The sequence below is a fragment of the Ranitomeya variabilis genome, chromosome 4 (genome assembly GCF_051348905.1).
Source record: "Ranitomeya variabilis isolate aRanVar5 chromosome 4, aRanVar5.hap1, whole genome shotgun sequence".
Classification (NCBI taxonomy): Eukaryota; Metazoa; Chordata; class Amphibia; order Anura; family Dendrobatidae; genus Ranitomeya; species Ranitomeya variabilis.
The window spans coordinates 756,500,481-756,517,247 of record NC_135235.1 but is presented as its reverse complement, the minus strand read 5'-3'; the positions used below and the strand labels follow the sequence as shown (position 1 = coordinate 756,517,247).

Sequence of the window (16,767 nt, the reverse complement as noted above, 5' to 3'; positions counted from 1 at the left end):
ATTTCCAGAACCAGTGCAAAGCACCCACGCCCCCGAAGAGACTGGACCCATGCAACCCAAGAGTTGGTTCAAAGAAACAGGTCAAGGAAGATGTGCAGAAAGCAGTGAAGTACCCCGTCCATAGGACAGAGGCAAGCAAGCCAGGTCCGCAAGACACTATGCTCCTGACATGTAAAACCTCATCTGCAAGACCAATACCTCAAATTACCCTTAAAGTGGATGGCGTTGTCAGATCTTTTCTTCTGCACACTGGTGCAGCCAGAAGTGTGATGAGACCTGTGGAACTCGCTGATCCCACCTGCCTATCAGAATCCTCTGTGCCTCGCATGGGCATTGATCGTCAAGTCAGACATTCTCAGCTTACAAAGCAACTGAGCGTGTGCACTCAGCCAGGACACTCTATCCTGTCCCAGTTTGTGGTGTCAAGGACCTTCCACTCAACCTGCTGGGAGCAAACCTATTGCAGAAGCTGAAGGCAACCACAGTGTTCCAGGAATATGGGACAGTGACACTTTCTTCATCCCTGACCCAAGAAGAGTCATGCTGGCGGCCCTACAAGAACGTTAAACAACCGATGAGGCCTACCCAAGGAGGTACTGGATGTAGTACCAGAAAGTCTATGGTCTAAGGGACCTCAGCACGTGAGAAAACCTCAAGTTACCCCAGTACGGGTGTCACTCAAGCCATGTAACCCGTACCCTCGTAAGGCCCAGGCCAGGCCTAGAGTCAAGCTGCCTCTGACCCACTGAAGGTCTACCTGGAAATAGGAATCATCGTTCCTTGCACATCGCCTTGCAATCCTCTGCTTTCCCAGTCAAGAAAAAAAGACTGTAAAAGGAGAGCCAGACAAGTTCAGAATGGTACATAACCTGAGAGCTGTGAATGACATCACGGTGTTTGAAACTCCAATTGTGCCGAATCCGCACACTCTGCTCTCAAATGTGCCTGCCACAGCAAAAGTGTTCACAGTGACCGACCTGGCTAATGTTTTCTCCAGTGTTCCCCTTCATCCGGAAGACCAGTTCCTGTTTGCCTTAATGCACCAGGGGGGACACCACACATGGACAGTGATGTCACAGTGGGCCCAGAACAGCCCTTCACAGTTCACCAAATGTCCACAGTCCCCACCAACTGGGTCACAGAACATGCAGAAGTAACCCTGCTACAATACGTGGACAATCTACTCCTTTGTGCAATTGACTTTGACAAGCGTAAAGCCCATTCCTTGTATCTCCTACTCTACCTGGCAGAGCAGCACTTCAAGATCTCAAAGAACAAAGTCCAGTGGTGTCTGAAGCAAGTTACATTCCAGAGACACTGTATTGCTCACCAGGCGAAACACCTGACAGATGACCGGAAGACCACAGTGGAGAAGATGGTTCCTCCAACAACTCCAAAGGTGCTACAGGCCTTCCTTGGTCTAGTTTCGTATTGCAGAGCCTGGATCCCTGATGCCTCAGTCCTAATGCAACCTCTGTATGACTGCGTTAATGCAACCCCGTTCCTGCTAACAGATGTGGCCTTCAGTTCGTTCAAGAAGCTAAAAGACTCTGTAGTCTCAGCTCCAGCACTAGGCCTACCTGACTACAAGAAGCCATTCCGCCTCTACTTGATGAAAAAAGAAGGCCTTGCTACTGGAGTCCTGACGCAGCTTCAGGGGGGAAAGCAGAGACTTTCGGACTACTTTTCAGCTCGCCTGGATCCAGATGCAAGGGGAGCCTCTTCTTCCCGCATGAGAGTAGCAGTTGCAGCACACGCTCTCCTGGACAGGACTACTGACAACATTGGAAAAACCATTGGAAATCCTGGCTCCGCATGACATCTCAGCAATCCTCAACTAAACCCAGCCAAATCATCTCTCCACCGCCAGGCATCTTCGCCTCCAGTGCCCTCTACTCCTGCCCGACAATGTCGCCATCTCCAGATGCACAGTCCTCAGCCCGTCCACTCTACTCCCACTCCCAAGGGGGGATACAGATATGGACCCTCAGATAAAAAGTCTGATCAAAATCTGCATGATACCTTCTGCATCTGAATTTGCTCCGGACGGATGACCATGTTTGCTTCAGCATCATGCAACAGGAAGATTCCACACGGGATGTGCAGTGACCAGCAATCAAGAGATCCTGTGGTCCAGATGTCTGCCGCCTAGTCTGTCAGCCCAGGAAGCAGAACTGATAGCGCTGACGAAGGCCTACCAGATGGCAGAGGACAAGACGGCGAAAATGTATACCGATTCGAGGTACTCGCATGGCATAGCACACAACTTCGGACCCATCTGGGCTGCAAGGGACTTCATCACAGCAAGCGGAACAACCGTGAAGCATCATGGAGCCATTAAGGACCTGCTGAACGCAATTCAACTTCCAAAAGTGGTGGCAGTACTAAAAGTCAAAACGCATGGAAAACCAAACACAGTAGAGGCACGAGGCAACAACATGGCGGATATGGCAGCCAAAGAAGCAGTCTAGGGAAGACAATATGGAAAAGTGGGAGAGGTCGTAGAGCTGGACGGCTACTACAGGACGGCTGAAGACAGGAAACCTGACAAGATGACGTCCTGGGATCAGCTAAAAAAGCTGCAGAAGCAAGCCCCAAAGGACAAGAAGGAATGCTGGATGCGGAAGCGACACATGAAGAAGAAAGGGTATACTCAATGGACTACAAACCCTGTTTACCCCAAAGCATGTACCCTATGGTGGTTCAGTGGGCACATGGGCCCACACACATATCAAAGACACAGATGAATGATCTGATTGGTGCTTACTGGTTCTCTCCAGGGATCCCCACCCTAACAGCCAAGTTCACTAGCAGCTGTCTGACCTGCAGCAAATGCAACCCTGGAAGAATGGAGAAAGTTCCCAAACATCGTCTTGCCAGACCACTGTACCCCTTCCAGAGGATCCAGATAGACCACATCCAGATGCCGCCAAGTGGAGGTTTCGAATATGCCCTTGTGGTCGTGTTCTCAGGATGGCCAGAAGCTTTCCCAGTGAGGAACCAGTCAGCAAAGAAGCTACTCTCAGAGACAAGATATGCAGCTATGGGGGCTCAGAAGTGATAGAGAGTGACCAGGGACCCGCATTCACAGCAAGTCTCACACGAGAGATCCAGTCAGCAGTAGGGTCAGACTTCGGCCTACACACTCCCAATCACACTACTCAGTGTTAGGCACACTCCCAGAGGCCCAGAAAAGCTGTCGCCATATGAAATTTTGTTTGGGTCTAGTCCCAGGTTAGGGGTATCCTTTCCCTCAGCAGCTGATTATGCAATATGATATTTTGTCTGCTTATGTAATTGAACTCACCAAGAAACTTGCTAACATCCATTCTCGAGTTTTTTTCATCATTGCCAGATCCAGATTCAGTGTCCAGTACGCACTTCTAGAAGCCAGGAGACTGGGTGTTGGTGAAAAAGTTTGTAAGGAGAACAACACTCGATCCCAGATCTGATGGTCCTGTCCAAGTGCTGCTGATGACACCAACCTCTGTGAAACTGGAGGAAAGACCCACTTGGATCCACTCATCGCATTGCAAGAAAGCTCCCCTACCAGAAGATGACATCCAAGCCAGAATGATGTTGTGGCCTGACCGAATAGATGACCTACCTGATAAAGACTACACATCGCTCACTACACATGCTATTGATTAAGGGACTGATTGCAACGAACCCCCGTTAGGGACAGATCTCCTGACCGCCCATTTGCGAAAAGTCTGTACGGAGTGGGGAGCAGGCATTAGGCTTGTGTCAGTTCACCGACAGCACAAAAGAGTTGCAGCGCTTTGGAACAGGAGGCTAGGATTAGGGCAAGTGATATCTAAGGGGGGCTTGTGATAGAAATATATATATCATGTAGATCTCACTTGCATGTATACTCCTCTATAATTATATATACACATATACTCACAGCTAATATATACATTATAATCAATGGTTTAAAATGGCTGACATGAACTTATATAAGCAAGACAGATTGTATGGGGTTTTCCATCCCAAAAGCGAAACAGTGTCTAATGCATTAACTGCTGATCAAATGTCTCAACTTTGCCCTAGATGCAGAGCTCAGGTTTAGTTGCTTAATCAGCAGTCATATGTGCATTAATCATAATATTCCATATATGTTTAGATAACCAATGACAGAGGAGCTAGACAATATGGTAATTAACTAACCACCCCTAACAACCCCTAACCACTCCTTTCAATATGCTATCATAAAAACAATGTATGTACAATAAAGTATCAGTATTGATGGAATGTTATTGACACAATGATGTTGCAGTCTCATTCCTTGAGCGCTCAAAATACTCAGTCTTATTGGGAGCGGCCGCAGCACACACAGGGATAAATTTATCCAACCCAAATTTCCATATCATGGGGAGACGAGACAGAGGAGAGAGGAGAGGAGCGGAACGGACTGGACAGGGAGACAGAGGAGAGGAGCGGAACGGACTGGACAGGGAGACAGAGGAGAGGAGCGGAACGGACTGGACAGGGAGACAGAGGAGAGGAGCGGAACGGACTGGACAGGGAGACAGAGGAGAGGAGCGGAACGGACTGGACAGGGAGACAGAGGAGAGGAGCGGAACGGACTGGACAGGGAGACAGAGGAGAGGAGCGGAACGGACTGGACAGGGAGACAGAGGAGAGGAGCGGAACGGACTGGACAGGGAGACAGAGGAGAGGAGCGGAACGGACTGGACAGGGAGACAGAGGAGAAGAGCGGAACGGACTGGACAGGGAGACAGAGGAGAGGAGCGGAACGGACTGGACAGGGAGACAGAGGAGAGGAGCGGAACGGACTGGACAGGGAGACAGAGGAGAGGAGCGGAACGGACTGGACAGGGAGACAGAGGAGAGGAGCGGAACGGACTGGACAGGGAGACAGAGGAGAGGAGCGGAACGGACTGGACAGGGAGACAGAGGAGAGGAGCGGAACGGACTGGACAGGGAGACAGAGGAGAGGAGCGGAACGGACTGGACAGGGAGACAGAGGAGAGGAGCGGAACGGACTGGACAGGGAGACAGAGGAGAGGAGCGGAACGGACTGGACAGGGAGACAGAGGAGAGGAGCGGAACGGACTGGACAGGGAGACAGAGAAGAGGAGCGGAACGGACTGGACAGGGAGACAGAGGAGAGGAGCGGAACGGACTGGACAGGGAGACAGAGGAGAGGAGTGGTCGGGGAGACAGAGGAGAGGAGTGGTCGGGGAGACAGAGGAGAGGAGTGGTCGGGGAGACAGAGGAGAGGAGCAGACCGGACTGGACAGGGAGACAGAGGAGAGGAGTGGAACGGACGGGGAGACAGAGGAGAGGAGCGGAACGGACTGGACAGGGAGACAGAGGAGAGGAGTGGAACGGACGGGGAGACAGAGGAGAGGAGCGGAACGGACTGGACAGGGAGACAGAGGAGAGGAGTGGAACGGACGGGGAGACAGAGGAGAGGAGCGGACCGGACTGGACAGGGAGACAGAGGAGAGGAGTGGTCGGGGAGACAGAGGAGAGGAGCGGACCGGACTGGACAGGAAGACAGAGGAGAGGAGTGGTCAGGGAGACAGAGGAGAGGAGCGGACCGGACAGGAAGACAGAGGAGAGGAGTGGACCGGATGGGGAGACAGACCCTAGCAATACAATATAAATGGAGAGGAAGGGAGGTTTTTGTCTGAATAATACTCATATATATGACATTATCAGACGCACACAATGTCAGCCCTTTGGGTCCTCACATGGATTGTGGGGGCTCCAGCATTCCACTTGGTGAAGAGAAGTCCAGTGATGAGATGACATCTGCAGGGAGGTCACTGCTCTGGGGGGCACAGGATGGGGAAAAGTCACATTACCTAGAATAAAACAGAAAAAAAAATCATGCAGAAAGCGCAAGTAGTGGCCGACACCAGTGGCCACCGGGCTAATACTGACCAGCACAGCGTGCGAGGGGAGAATAAAGCCAGGGACCTGGAGACATTGGTGTCAGGCAGAGGTCACAGGTCAGTCATCAACCTGACGTCATGTGTGACCAATAATATTAATGAGAAAACGTATTACATAAAAAAAACAAAAAAAAAACCTAAAACAAACAGGACCGACTCCTCACCATCAGGCAGAGATTCTCATGCTAAGTAATATCAGTCCCTCAGATCTCCATCATCATTCATGCCCCCCCTGTTCGCCCCCACACACAGCACTATACTGCCCTGCACCCCCCACCGCACGTGACATCAGCCCCCCACACCACACAGACCCATGCGAGGAACATCAGCCCATTCTGCAGGTAGACCCCCCTGCACGCATGCAACATGACCCCCTTCCCCAGGCAGCCCCTCCAGCACACAGTCCCATGCAAGCAGCATCTCTCCCAGCAGACCCCCCTTCCAGCATGCACATGCAGCCCCATGCAAGCATCACCCCTTCTCCACAGGCAGACCCCCACCTACCTGATCTGTGACTATGGAGAATGACCCCAAAACCCTCCAAATCCTGCACAAAATCCTCGGAATCCGCCCAAACATCCACAGCCCCCTCCTGTCTGGGTAAATGCTAGAGTGTATGGGCTCCTTCCAGGTGTGACGTCATTTCTAGGGGCGTGTCCTATCGGGAGGGGGCGTGTTCTGAGTTCACATCATGGGCGTATTCTCTTTCTACCAAGGCGGCAAAGGAAAGCAGCATGACAGCTTGTGGACACCATGGAGGTTGGTGGTTTCAGGGTGAAAAATGCTACTTGCTGGTCGCTATTGGGGGGAGGCCCTGTGGTGGGATTTTGGGGGGCTCCGCTGCTGCTGGCTATTGTGGGGGACCCCTGCAGTGGGATTTTGGGGGGCTCTGCTGCTGCTGGCTATTGTGGGGGACCCCTGCGGTGGGATTTGGGGGGGCTCCGCTGCTGCTGGCTATTGTGGGGGACCCTTGTGGTGTGATTTGGGGGACCTGCTGCTGGCTGTTATGGGGGACCCCTGTGGCGGGATTTTTTGGGGGACTGCTGCAGCTGGCTGTTGTGGGGGACACCTGTGGTGGGATTTTTGGGGGGAACCCCTATGGTGGAATTTTGGTGGGGGCTGCTACTGGCTGTTGTGGGGGACCCCTGTGGTGGGATTTGGGGGGGCACCCAATGCTGGCTATTGTGGGGGACCCCTGTGGTGGGATTTTGGGGGAACCTGCTGCTGCTGGCTATTGTGGGATTTTGTGGGGGGGGGGACTGCTGCTGGCTGTTGTGGTGGACTTCTGTGGTAGGCGACCTGCTTGTGTGAGGGGGGCTGCAGGCTATTGGGGGACCCCTGACCTGCTTGTGGGGGGGCAACCTGCTGCATGCTATTGGGGGTGACCCATTTTAGTGGGGGGGCGACCTGCTTGTGGGGGGGTGACCTGCTGCTGGCAATTGGGGGGACCCTTGTGGTGGGATTTAGGGGTGACCTGCTGCTTATCGGGTGACCTGTTTGGGGTGGGAGACCTGCTGCTGGCTATTGGAGTGACCCCTATGGTGGGACCCCTGTGGTGCTTTTTGGGGGCGACCTGCATGCGGAGGACCCCTTTTAGTGAGGGTGACCTGCTTATGGTTGGGTTTGGGGAGGCGACCTGCTTGTTGCTGGACTCCTTTTAATGGGGGCGACCTGCTTGTGGAGGGGTGACCTGCTGCTGGCTATTGATGGGCCCCTGTGGTGGGGTTTGGGGGTGACCTGCTGGCTATTGAGGGGGACCCCTGTGGTGGGGTTTGGAGGTGACGTGCTGCTTACGGGGTGGACCCCTTTTAGTGGGGGCGACCTGCTGCTGGCTATTGGGGAGACCCTGGTGGTGGGGTTTGAGGGCGACATGCTTGTGGTCAGGTTTTGGGAGGGCGTGACCTGCTGTCTATTGGGGGGGACCCTTGTGGTGGATGTGGTGGGAGACCTGCTGCAAGCTATTGGGGGACCCCTGTGGTGGGATGTGGGGGTGACCTGCTTGTGGTGGGATGTGGGGAGGCAACCTGCATGTGAGGGGTGACCTGCTGCAGACTATTTGGGGGACCCCTGTGGTGAGATTTGAGGGCGACCTGCTTGTGGGGTGCGACCTGCTTGTCGATGAATGTGGGGAGGCGACCTGCTGCTGGCTATTGGGGGGGATCCTGTGGTGGGATTTGGGGACGACCTGCTGCTTACAGATGGAACCCTTTTATTGGGGGGTGACCTGCTGCTTACTGGGGGATCCCTTTTATTGGGGGACGACCTGCTTATGGGTTGGGTTTGGGGGGGGCTGAAGAGGGTTTAAGCTGGGTGGGGGGTGGACATCGAAGAGGGTGTGTGCTGGGTGGGGGGTCCACGTCTGATGGGGTTTGTGCGGGGTGGGGGGTCTGCATCTGGGGGTTTGTGCTGGGTGGGTGGTTCCGCGTCTGGTGGGGGTTGGACGTCCGATGGGGGTTGGACGTCCGATGGGGGTTTGTGGGGGTTGGACGTCCGATGAGAGTTTAAGCTGGGGTGGCGTTCGATTGGAGGGGGTGTCTGATGGGATTTATGGTTGGGGCAGGGGGCATCATATTTGGATTTACGCTTGAGGGGAGGGAATGTCTGGTGGGCTTTGGATTTATCCTGTGGGGTCCGCTGGTTAATGTGAGGTGGATGTTTATGACTGGGGGAGCGAGGTTATGCTGTGTGGCCCGCTGGTTAATGTGAGGTGGAGGTTTCTGACTGGGGGAGCGAGGTTATGCTGTGTGGCCATCTGGTTGATGTGGGGGGGGGGGCTAATGCTTCATTGGGGTACACAAAAAAATATGAGTGTATGCTGCTTATGCTATGCAAAAAAAAAATTTAGGTATTTCCCTGTAGAGGAGGCCACACCACCAACTGGCACGAAGCTAATCCTTTTTAGCTTAATGTCAGTAGGAGGCAGACATGGGTCTGCATCACCCAGCCCAGTTTCTGACTTAGGTTTTGGGGGTCTTGTTATTAACGATTTTCCTTTTTCTTTTTTTAATTTTTTTTTTCAGATACGGCTTTTGAGGGTGACAGTGGAATTGTCACTCTAATCTCCCACCTAGAATTGTCACTACCGTATCATCTGTGGTCTACGAGGCAAGGCCCTAACACATCAAGAGTGTTTGTGGTTCCCCAGAGGATGGTCCATGCCACGAATCCCCCTACCCTCTCGCCCCCAGAGCCAGATAGGGTAGGGAGGGAAGACGAATCCGTTATGTGCCAGCCGCCGAAAGGTCTGCGTCCAGGTTATTCCATGCCCATCTTCATCATCGGTCTGTGAAGAATGATGTGTGATCTTCAGGACAGGTATATCCTACCAGGCAGTGAGGGGGCTACTTTAAAAAAAAAAAAAAAAATGGAAAGGACAGGACAAATATGTCCTAGTTTGCCCCTGAGCAATATGGACGTCTCCTGGGGAAACCTTCCTATTCATGCAGCCTCCATGTTTTCCAGAGGCTCCTGTGACCCTGCTCTTAAAATATCCAGGCTTCGGTCTAGGCCTTCTCTGGTGGCCGGTCCACACTGCCAGTGCCCTGAGCAATCATGCACGCCAACTTTCTAGTGTGTCCTACTCTGCACCTATCAGTTTAAGAGTACTTCGCTTCTGCAACAGAGGACTAACGTCTGCCTCCCAAGAGATCTGCTTTTCAATTTTGGTTGTTTTGGAAATGTTCTGTCCAAAAAACCGACGGGACAACTCTCCGACCCGCCAGGAAAAGACGAGACCTTCCTTTAGGCCAACCCCCTCCTGGCATCCATGAACCCACCAGCACTGGTCTGCTAGGCCTGGATCTAGCAGACTCTCTTCGACACGATGGGGCGTTCCCACCTTGGATGTTTCTCAGGGTCGGCTGCCGTGTCCTTCACAATTCAAGGCCGGTATTATGATCTCTGGTCTGGGACACCGAAACCTCAGACACCGGAGGCAGGCCTGGGGGGAACAGAGCCACATACCAAACCGACAGTCCGGCCAGCAGGCACCAACAGCATATTACAGTTTTACAATACTTTAGAAATGCATAAAATGAAACAAGCAAAGGCATACAGTTATTCAATGCAAAAAAATGCAGTTTTATAAAATTAGAAATGTTTCTATATCTAATGTTAACCCCTTCATGACCCAGCCTATTTTGGCCTTAATGACCTTGCCGTTTTTTGCAATTCTGACCAGTGTCCCTTTATGAGGTAATAACTCAGGAACGCTTCAACGGATCCTAGCGATTCTGAGATTGTTTTTTCGTGACATATTGGGCTTCATGTTAGTGGTAAATTTAGATCGATAATTTCTGAGTTTATTTGTGAAAAAAATGGAAATTTGGCAAAAATTTTGAAAATTTCGCAATTTTCACATTTAGAATTTTTATTCTGTTAAACCAGAGAGTTATGTGACACAAAATAGGTAATAAATAACGTTTCCCACATGTCTACTTTACATCAGCCCAATTTTGGAAACAAATTTTTTTTTTGCTAGGAAGTTATAAGGGTTAAAATTTGACCAGTGATTTCTCATTTTTACAACAAAATTTACAAAACCATTTTTTTTAGGGACCACCTCACATTTGAAGTCAGTTTGAGGGTTCTATACGGCTGAAAATACCCAAAAGTGACACCATTCTAAAAACTGCACCCCTCAAGGTGCTCAAAACCACATTCAAGAAGTTTATTAACCCTTCAGGTGTTTCACAGCAGCAGAAGCAACATGGAAGGAAAAAATGAACATTTAACTTTTTAGTCACAAAAATGATCTTTTAGCAACAATTTTTTTATTTTTCCAAGGGTAAAAGGAGAAACTGGACCACAAACGATGTTGTCCAATTTGTCCTGAGTACGCTGATACCTCATATGTGGGGGTAAACCACTGTTTGGGCGCACGGCAGGGCTTGGAAGGAAATGAGCGCCATTTGACTTTTTGAATGAAAAATTGGCTCCAATCTTTAGCGGACACCATGTCGCGTTTGGAGAGCCCCCGTGTGCCTAAACATTGGAGCTCCCCCACAAGTGACCCCATTTTGGAAACTAGACCCCCCAAGGAACTTATCTAGAAGCATAGTGAGCACTTTAAACCCCCAGGTGCTTCACAAATTGATCCGTAAAAATGAAACAGTACTTTTTTTTCACCAAAAAATTATTTTAGCCTCAATTTTTTCATTTTCACATGGGCAACAGGATAAAATGGATCCTAAAATTTGTTGGACAATTTCTCCTGAGTACGCCGATACCTCATATGTGGGGGTAAACCACTGTTTGGGCACATGGTAAGGCTCGGAAGGGAAGGAGCGCCATTTGACTTTTACCCTTCGCCACGACAGCACCCCACATGAGAGAGAGGGATCCGCCCATAGGAACAGGAAACCTACAGAATAAAAGGAGGCGGTCCCCTCTCCTCCTCAGTTTAGGTTTCCTGTTTCTATGGGAACCCGAAGTACCTGCAGTCAAGAGGATTCCTGGGCCATGCACCCGCCTGCGTCAGTCTCTGGTGGAACGGCAGGGGCTGCGGTACCAGAGGCAGCGGCGGGGGAGCCACTGTTTGCAGCCTCCCCCCTCGTCTGATCGTCGCCATGGTCCGGGTTCGGTGCCGCTGGGCCGCCCGGATCCATGAGGACGCGCGCGCTCAGCGGCCGGCTTCTTATCCAGTAGCCGCCGCATGGTAAGGAGGAGCGGCGCGTCTAACCCGGAAGCCGCTGGAGCACTTCCGGGTTGGGTCCGGGGAGGCAGGAGATTCGGCGCCAGATTTAAAAGTGCAGCGCTAGCGTCGGCCGGTGTGTGTAAGTATGGCTTCACCGGCCGATGTAGCGCACTTATCTGCAACAGAGCAGTCTCCCAGTAAGGAGACAAGCGCCAGGAGCAGCACCAAAAGTGGAGATCGATCCCAGGAAAAGCGATCTGCCACCAAACAGAAAAGTCTTTCAGCTAAGAATCCGCCTCCAGAACCGGTACCTGTCAGCTTCACTGGGTGAGTTTTAAAACAGTCTCTTCCCATATGCTGATATATGTTCCTCCTATATCCCCTTCCTCTAGACTAAGAAAAGGACACATAAAACCAAACACAGAGAATGTGCCTTATGTTTGCAACCCCTCCCGGACTCATATACTAAGAGATTGTGTGCAGACTGCATCATATTGACCTTACGGCAAGAAAACGTAATGACTCCGTCCGACGTTAGAGCCATAATTCGTGAAGAGATGCAGGGTCTGGCGCATACAAGTAGCACCAGTACCCGTCAGCCTAGCAGGTCCCGATCTCCAGTAAGCTCGGAGTCAGAGGTAGTACAAAAATCCTCTGATGAAGAGGAGTCCCAGCCAAGTTCATCGGAATATGAAGGAGGGCTTTGTCTACCAAATAGTAGTGTAGACAATTTAATTAAAGCCGTCAGGAGCACGATGGGGTGCCCAGATGAGAAGGGAAAGAAGTCAGCGCAGGACATCATGTTTGCGGGGTTAGGACAAAGGAAACGAAGGTCCTTCCCCGCCATACCCACAATTAAGGAGCTGGTTAAAAAAGAGTGGGAGAAACAACATACAAGAGGATTCTTGCCATCCTCTGCTAAGAGACGCTACCCCTTCAGTGACGAGGAACTTAATTCCTGGCAAAAGATACCAAAAGTTGATGCGGCAGTGGCTTCAACTTCTAAACAGTCGGTCTTGCCTGTGGAGGACTCAGGAACTCTAACTGATCCATTAGACCGAAAAGCAGAAGCCTTACTTAAGAGGTCATGGGAGGCTAATACGGGGGCATTCAGACCAGCCATATCTAGCACCTGTACTGCAAGGTCACTGCTAGTATGGACGGAGCAGCTGGAGGAACAAATTAGGAGTGGAGCTTCGAGAAATACAATTCTGTCGAAAATCCCTCTAATGAAAGATGCAGTAGCATTTCTAGCCGATGCGTCGGTGGATTCGCTACGTCTAACAGCCAGGTCAGCCGGCCTAGTAAACACAGCCCGGCGAGCACTCTGGTTGAAAAATTGGAAAGGGGACGCACAGGCCAAGGCAAAACTTTGTGCGATCCCCTGCCAGGGTGAGTTCCTATTTGGGAAAACTCTGGACGAGCTCTTAAATAAGGCAGGAGAGCGGAAGAAAGGCTTCCCTAACCAGTACCTTCCCTCTTACAGGAGAGCTTTCAGGAGGCGCCCCTTCACCAGGAACAAACCTACTGAACAAAGGGAGCGCTGGGAAGCAAAGTATCCAAAACAAAGAGGTGCTCTGTTTTCCGGATCCTATAACCAAAAACGTAATAAGTACCGTTAATTATGAAGTGGGCGGTAGATTAAAATATTTCTTTGATAAATGGAAGTTGATAACATCTAGTCCTTGGATTCTGGACATTATTGGAAACGGATTGAGATTAGAATTTGATAGGATCCCTTGGGATTCTTTTATTGTAACATCTCCGAGAGGTCAACAACAACAAGAAGCTCTGGAATCAGAGATCCTGTCGCTTCTATCTAAAAAAGTATTGATAGAGGTTCCCCGAGATCAAGAAGGGAGGGGGTTCTATTCCCCTTTATTCTTGATCAATAAGCCAGATGGTTCATTTAGAACCATCATAAACCTCAAAAAACTAAATTCCTTTTTGCGTAACCACACTTTCAAAATGGAATCCATTAGTTCTACCATCAAGCTTTTGTTTCCTAGGTGTGTCATGGCCGGGATAGACCTAAAAGATGCTTACTATCACCTTCCTATACATGCCGAACACCAGCAGTATCTAAGAGTAGCGGTCATCCTGAAGGGACAGGTTCGTCACTTCCAATACGTAGCAATGCCATTTGGGCTTTCTATGGCCCCCCGCATTTTTACAAAAGTGATGTTAGAGGTAATGGCTCATCTGCGCCAACGGGACACTTTAATAATACCCTACCTGGATGACTTTTTAGTGATAGGGAATTCTGTGGCTCAATGTAAATTGCGGTTGTCTAACACAATCTCATCCCTGCAGGAGTTGGGTTGGATTATCAACTTCGAAAAGTCCAGACTGAATCCAGACACTACTCAAATGTTTCTAGGGATCCAGCTAGACTCCGTAAGTCAAAAAAGCTTCCTCCCGCATGCAAAGAAAATGACTATACAGTCAAAGGTGTCAGAAGCAATAAAAAACCCCTACATGACACTGAGAAAGGCTATGTCCTTACTAGGATCATTGTCCTCATGTATCCCGGCTGTACCATGGGCTCAATTCCATACCCGCCAATTACAGTACGAAGTACTGTCAGCCCAGGGACGGAAAGGACACCTAGAGAGTAAACTAACTCTCTCTAGAGATGTCATAGAATCTCTAGCCTGGTGGCTAGATATGGGACACCTTTCAGGGGGTGTACCGTGGATAGTAGATCCATCCAAAATAATCACTACAGACGCCAGCCCTACGGGATGGGGTGCACATATGGAAGATGACATAGTCCAGGATATCTGGAATCAGGCAGAATCATCATGTTCGTCAAATTGGAAAGAATTAACAGCAGTAGGAAAAGCCTTAAATTATTTTCTTCCACAGATTCAAGGAGCAGATGTAAGAGTTTTCTCAGACAACTCCACCACAGTGGCCTATGTAAACCGTCAGGGCGGTACACGGTCAGGAAGTCTGATGACCATCGCAGGGGAGATCTTCCAGTTTGCAGAGACTCATCTTACATCCCTAACAGCCCTACACATCAGAGGAGTAGAAAATACCAAAGCGGACTACCTCAGTCGAAACAGGCTGCGCCAGGGAGAATGGTCCTTAAACAGAACCGTGTTCAGACTAATAACAAGAGCATGGGGAGTGCCTCAGATAGATCTATTTGCCACAAGAGGCAACAGGCAAGTAGAAAGATTCGCTTCCCTGAACTCCATGGATCATCCAGACATGCTGGACTCCCTACATCATCCTTGGGACTTCAGACTGGCTTACGCCTTTCCTCCAATGTCTCTAATTCCGCTAGTGATCAGGAAGATCAGGAGGGAACGTGCAAGGGTGATCCTCATTGCACCCTTCTGGCCAAAGAGGCCATGGTTCTCCTGCCTCCAAAGCATGTGTCTATCCGATCCATGGATTCTTCCGTTGGACAGGGAACTACTGTTCCAGGGGCTGTTTTTCCACCCGCAAGTGAAAGGACTTCACTTGACGGCGTGGAACTTGAGCGGCAGTTACTAAGCTCAAGGGGTTTTTCAGAACAGCTAGTAAAAACCCTGCTACTAAGTAGAAAAAGATCTACCACCCTGATATATAGCAGAGTTTGGAAAAAATTCTTAGAATTTCATACAGTACCATTCACTAATCAGGTTCCGATAACACCTATTCTAGAGTTCCTACAAAAAGGTAGAGAATTAGGATTATCAGTGAACACCTTAAGAGTCCAGATATCAGCATTAGGAGCCCTATATGGATATAATATAGCCGCTGATAGATGGGTCTCCAGATTCATTAAGTCTTGTGAACGCAGTAACCCAGTACATATTCCCCGTCTACCTCCGTGGGATTTAAATCTAGTGCTAGAAGCCTTAACCAGCTCCCCATTTGAGCCTCTAGATTCTATACCTCTAAATGTCCTCACATAAAAAAGTAGCCCTCTTGGTAGCCCTGACCTCAGCCAGACGTGTTAGCGACATCCAGGCCCTATCAGTAGACCCACCATTCTTACTGATATTCCATGATCGAATAGTCCTAAAACCAGACCCCTCATACCTCCCTAAGGTAGCATCCACCTACCACAGGTCACAGGAAATATTTCTCCCTTCCTTTTTTGATTCTCCTGTAACCCCTGAACAACATAAGTTCCACACCTTAGATGTCAGAAGAGCCATCCTGACTTATATAGAAAGGTGTCAGACATGGAGGGAGAGTAGGGCTCTGTTTATCTCCTTTCAGGGCCACAAGAAAGGACATGGGGTCACGAGAGCTACCATATCTCGGTGGATCAGAGATGCTATCTGCTTGGCCTATACATCAAAAGGCGAGATTCCTCCAGTGGGTATTAAAGCGCATTCAACACGAGCCATGGCTTCCTCCTGGGCGGAACAAGCGGATGTCCCGATCCATCTAATATGTAAGGCCGCAACTTGGTCTACAAACCTTCTACCTTTTACAACCATTATAGACTTGATCTATCTTCATCTTCTGATTTGACCTTTGGTAGAGCTGTGCTTAGTACAGTAATCCCACCCGAGTAATGACTCTCTGAAAGTCTCTCATGTGGGGTGCTGTCGTGGCGAAGGGTAAAAAGCCGGATTACTCACCGGTAATGCTCTTTTAATGAGTCCACGACAGCACCCCTTTACAACCCTCCCTGATTACGCACAGCCCTTTCTTTAATTCACAAATAATGGTTGTATAGAGTTTTTAAGATATTTTGCTGAATAAGAATTAATACTAAAGCTTTTTGCGGTTCCCTTTTTATACTCTGTAAACTAAACTGAGGAGGAGAGGGGACCGCCTCCTTTTATTCTGTAGGTTTCCTGTTCCTATGGGCGGATCCCTCTCTCTCATGTGGGGTGCTGTCGTGGACTCATTAAAAGAGCATTACCGGTGAGTAATCCGGCTTTTTTGAATGAAAAATGATCTCCATCGCTAGCAGAGACCATGTCACGTTTGGAGAGCCCCTGTGTGCCTAAACATTGGAGCTCCCCCACAAGTGACCCCATTTTGGAAACTAGACCCCCCAAGGAACTTATCTAGAAGCATAGTGAGCACTTTAAACTCTCAGGTGCTTCACAAATTGATCCGTAAAAATGAAAAAGTACTTTTTTTTCACACAAAATTTCTTTTAGCCTCAATTTTTTCATTTTCACATGGGCAACAGGATAAAATGGATCCTAAAATTTGTTGGGCAATTTATGCTGAGTACGTTGATAC

The 16,767-nt window shown here is 49.8% G+C and overlaps 1 protein-coding gene across 5 annotated transcripts; it reads left to right on the top strand.

Annotated features, from left to right (window-relative positions):
• The first annotated feature begins 11,262 nt into the window (after positions 1–11,262).
• On the top strand, positions 11,263–16,470 carry LOC143766808 (uncharacterized). Of its 5 annotated transcripts, none has more exons than XR_013213642.1 (3): positions 11,263–13,674; positions 13,876–13,959; positions 14,431–16,470. XR_013213642.1 is itself a non-coding variant. In XM_077254774.1 (3 exons), the coding sequence occupies exons 1-3, from the start codon at positions 13,531–13,533 to the stop codon at positions 15,067–15,069; spliced, it is 867 nt and encodes a 288-aa protein (XP_077110889.1). In that variant the 5' UTR covers positions 11,269–13,530; the 3' UTR covers positions 15,070–16,466. The 5 variants fall into 5 exon arrangements, 3 of the variants coding, with proteins under 3 accessions (XP_077110889.1, XP_077110886.1, XP_077110888.1); XM_077254774.1 differs by having other exon boundaries at positions 11,269–13,674; positions 14,431–16,466; XR_013213641.1 differs by having other exon boundaries at positions 11,263–13,959; positions 14,431–16,468.
• The last annotated feature ends 297 nt before the right edge of the window (positions 16,471–16,767 follow it).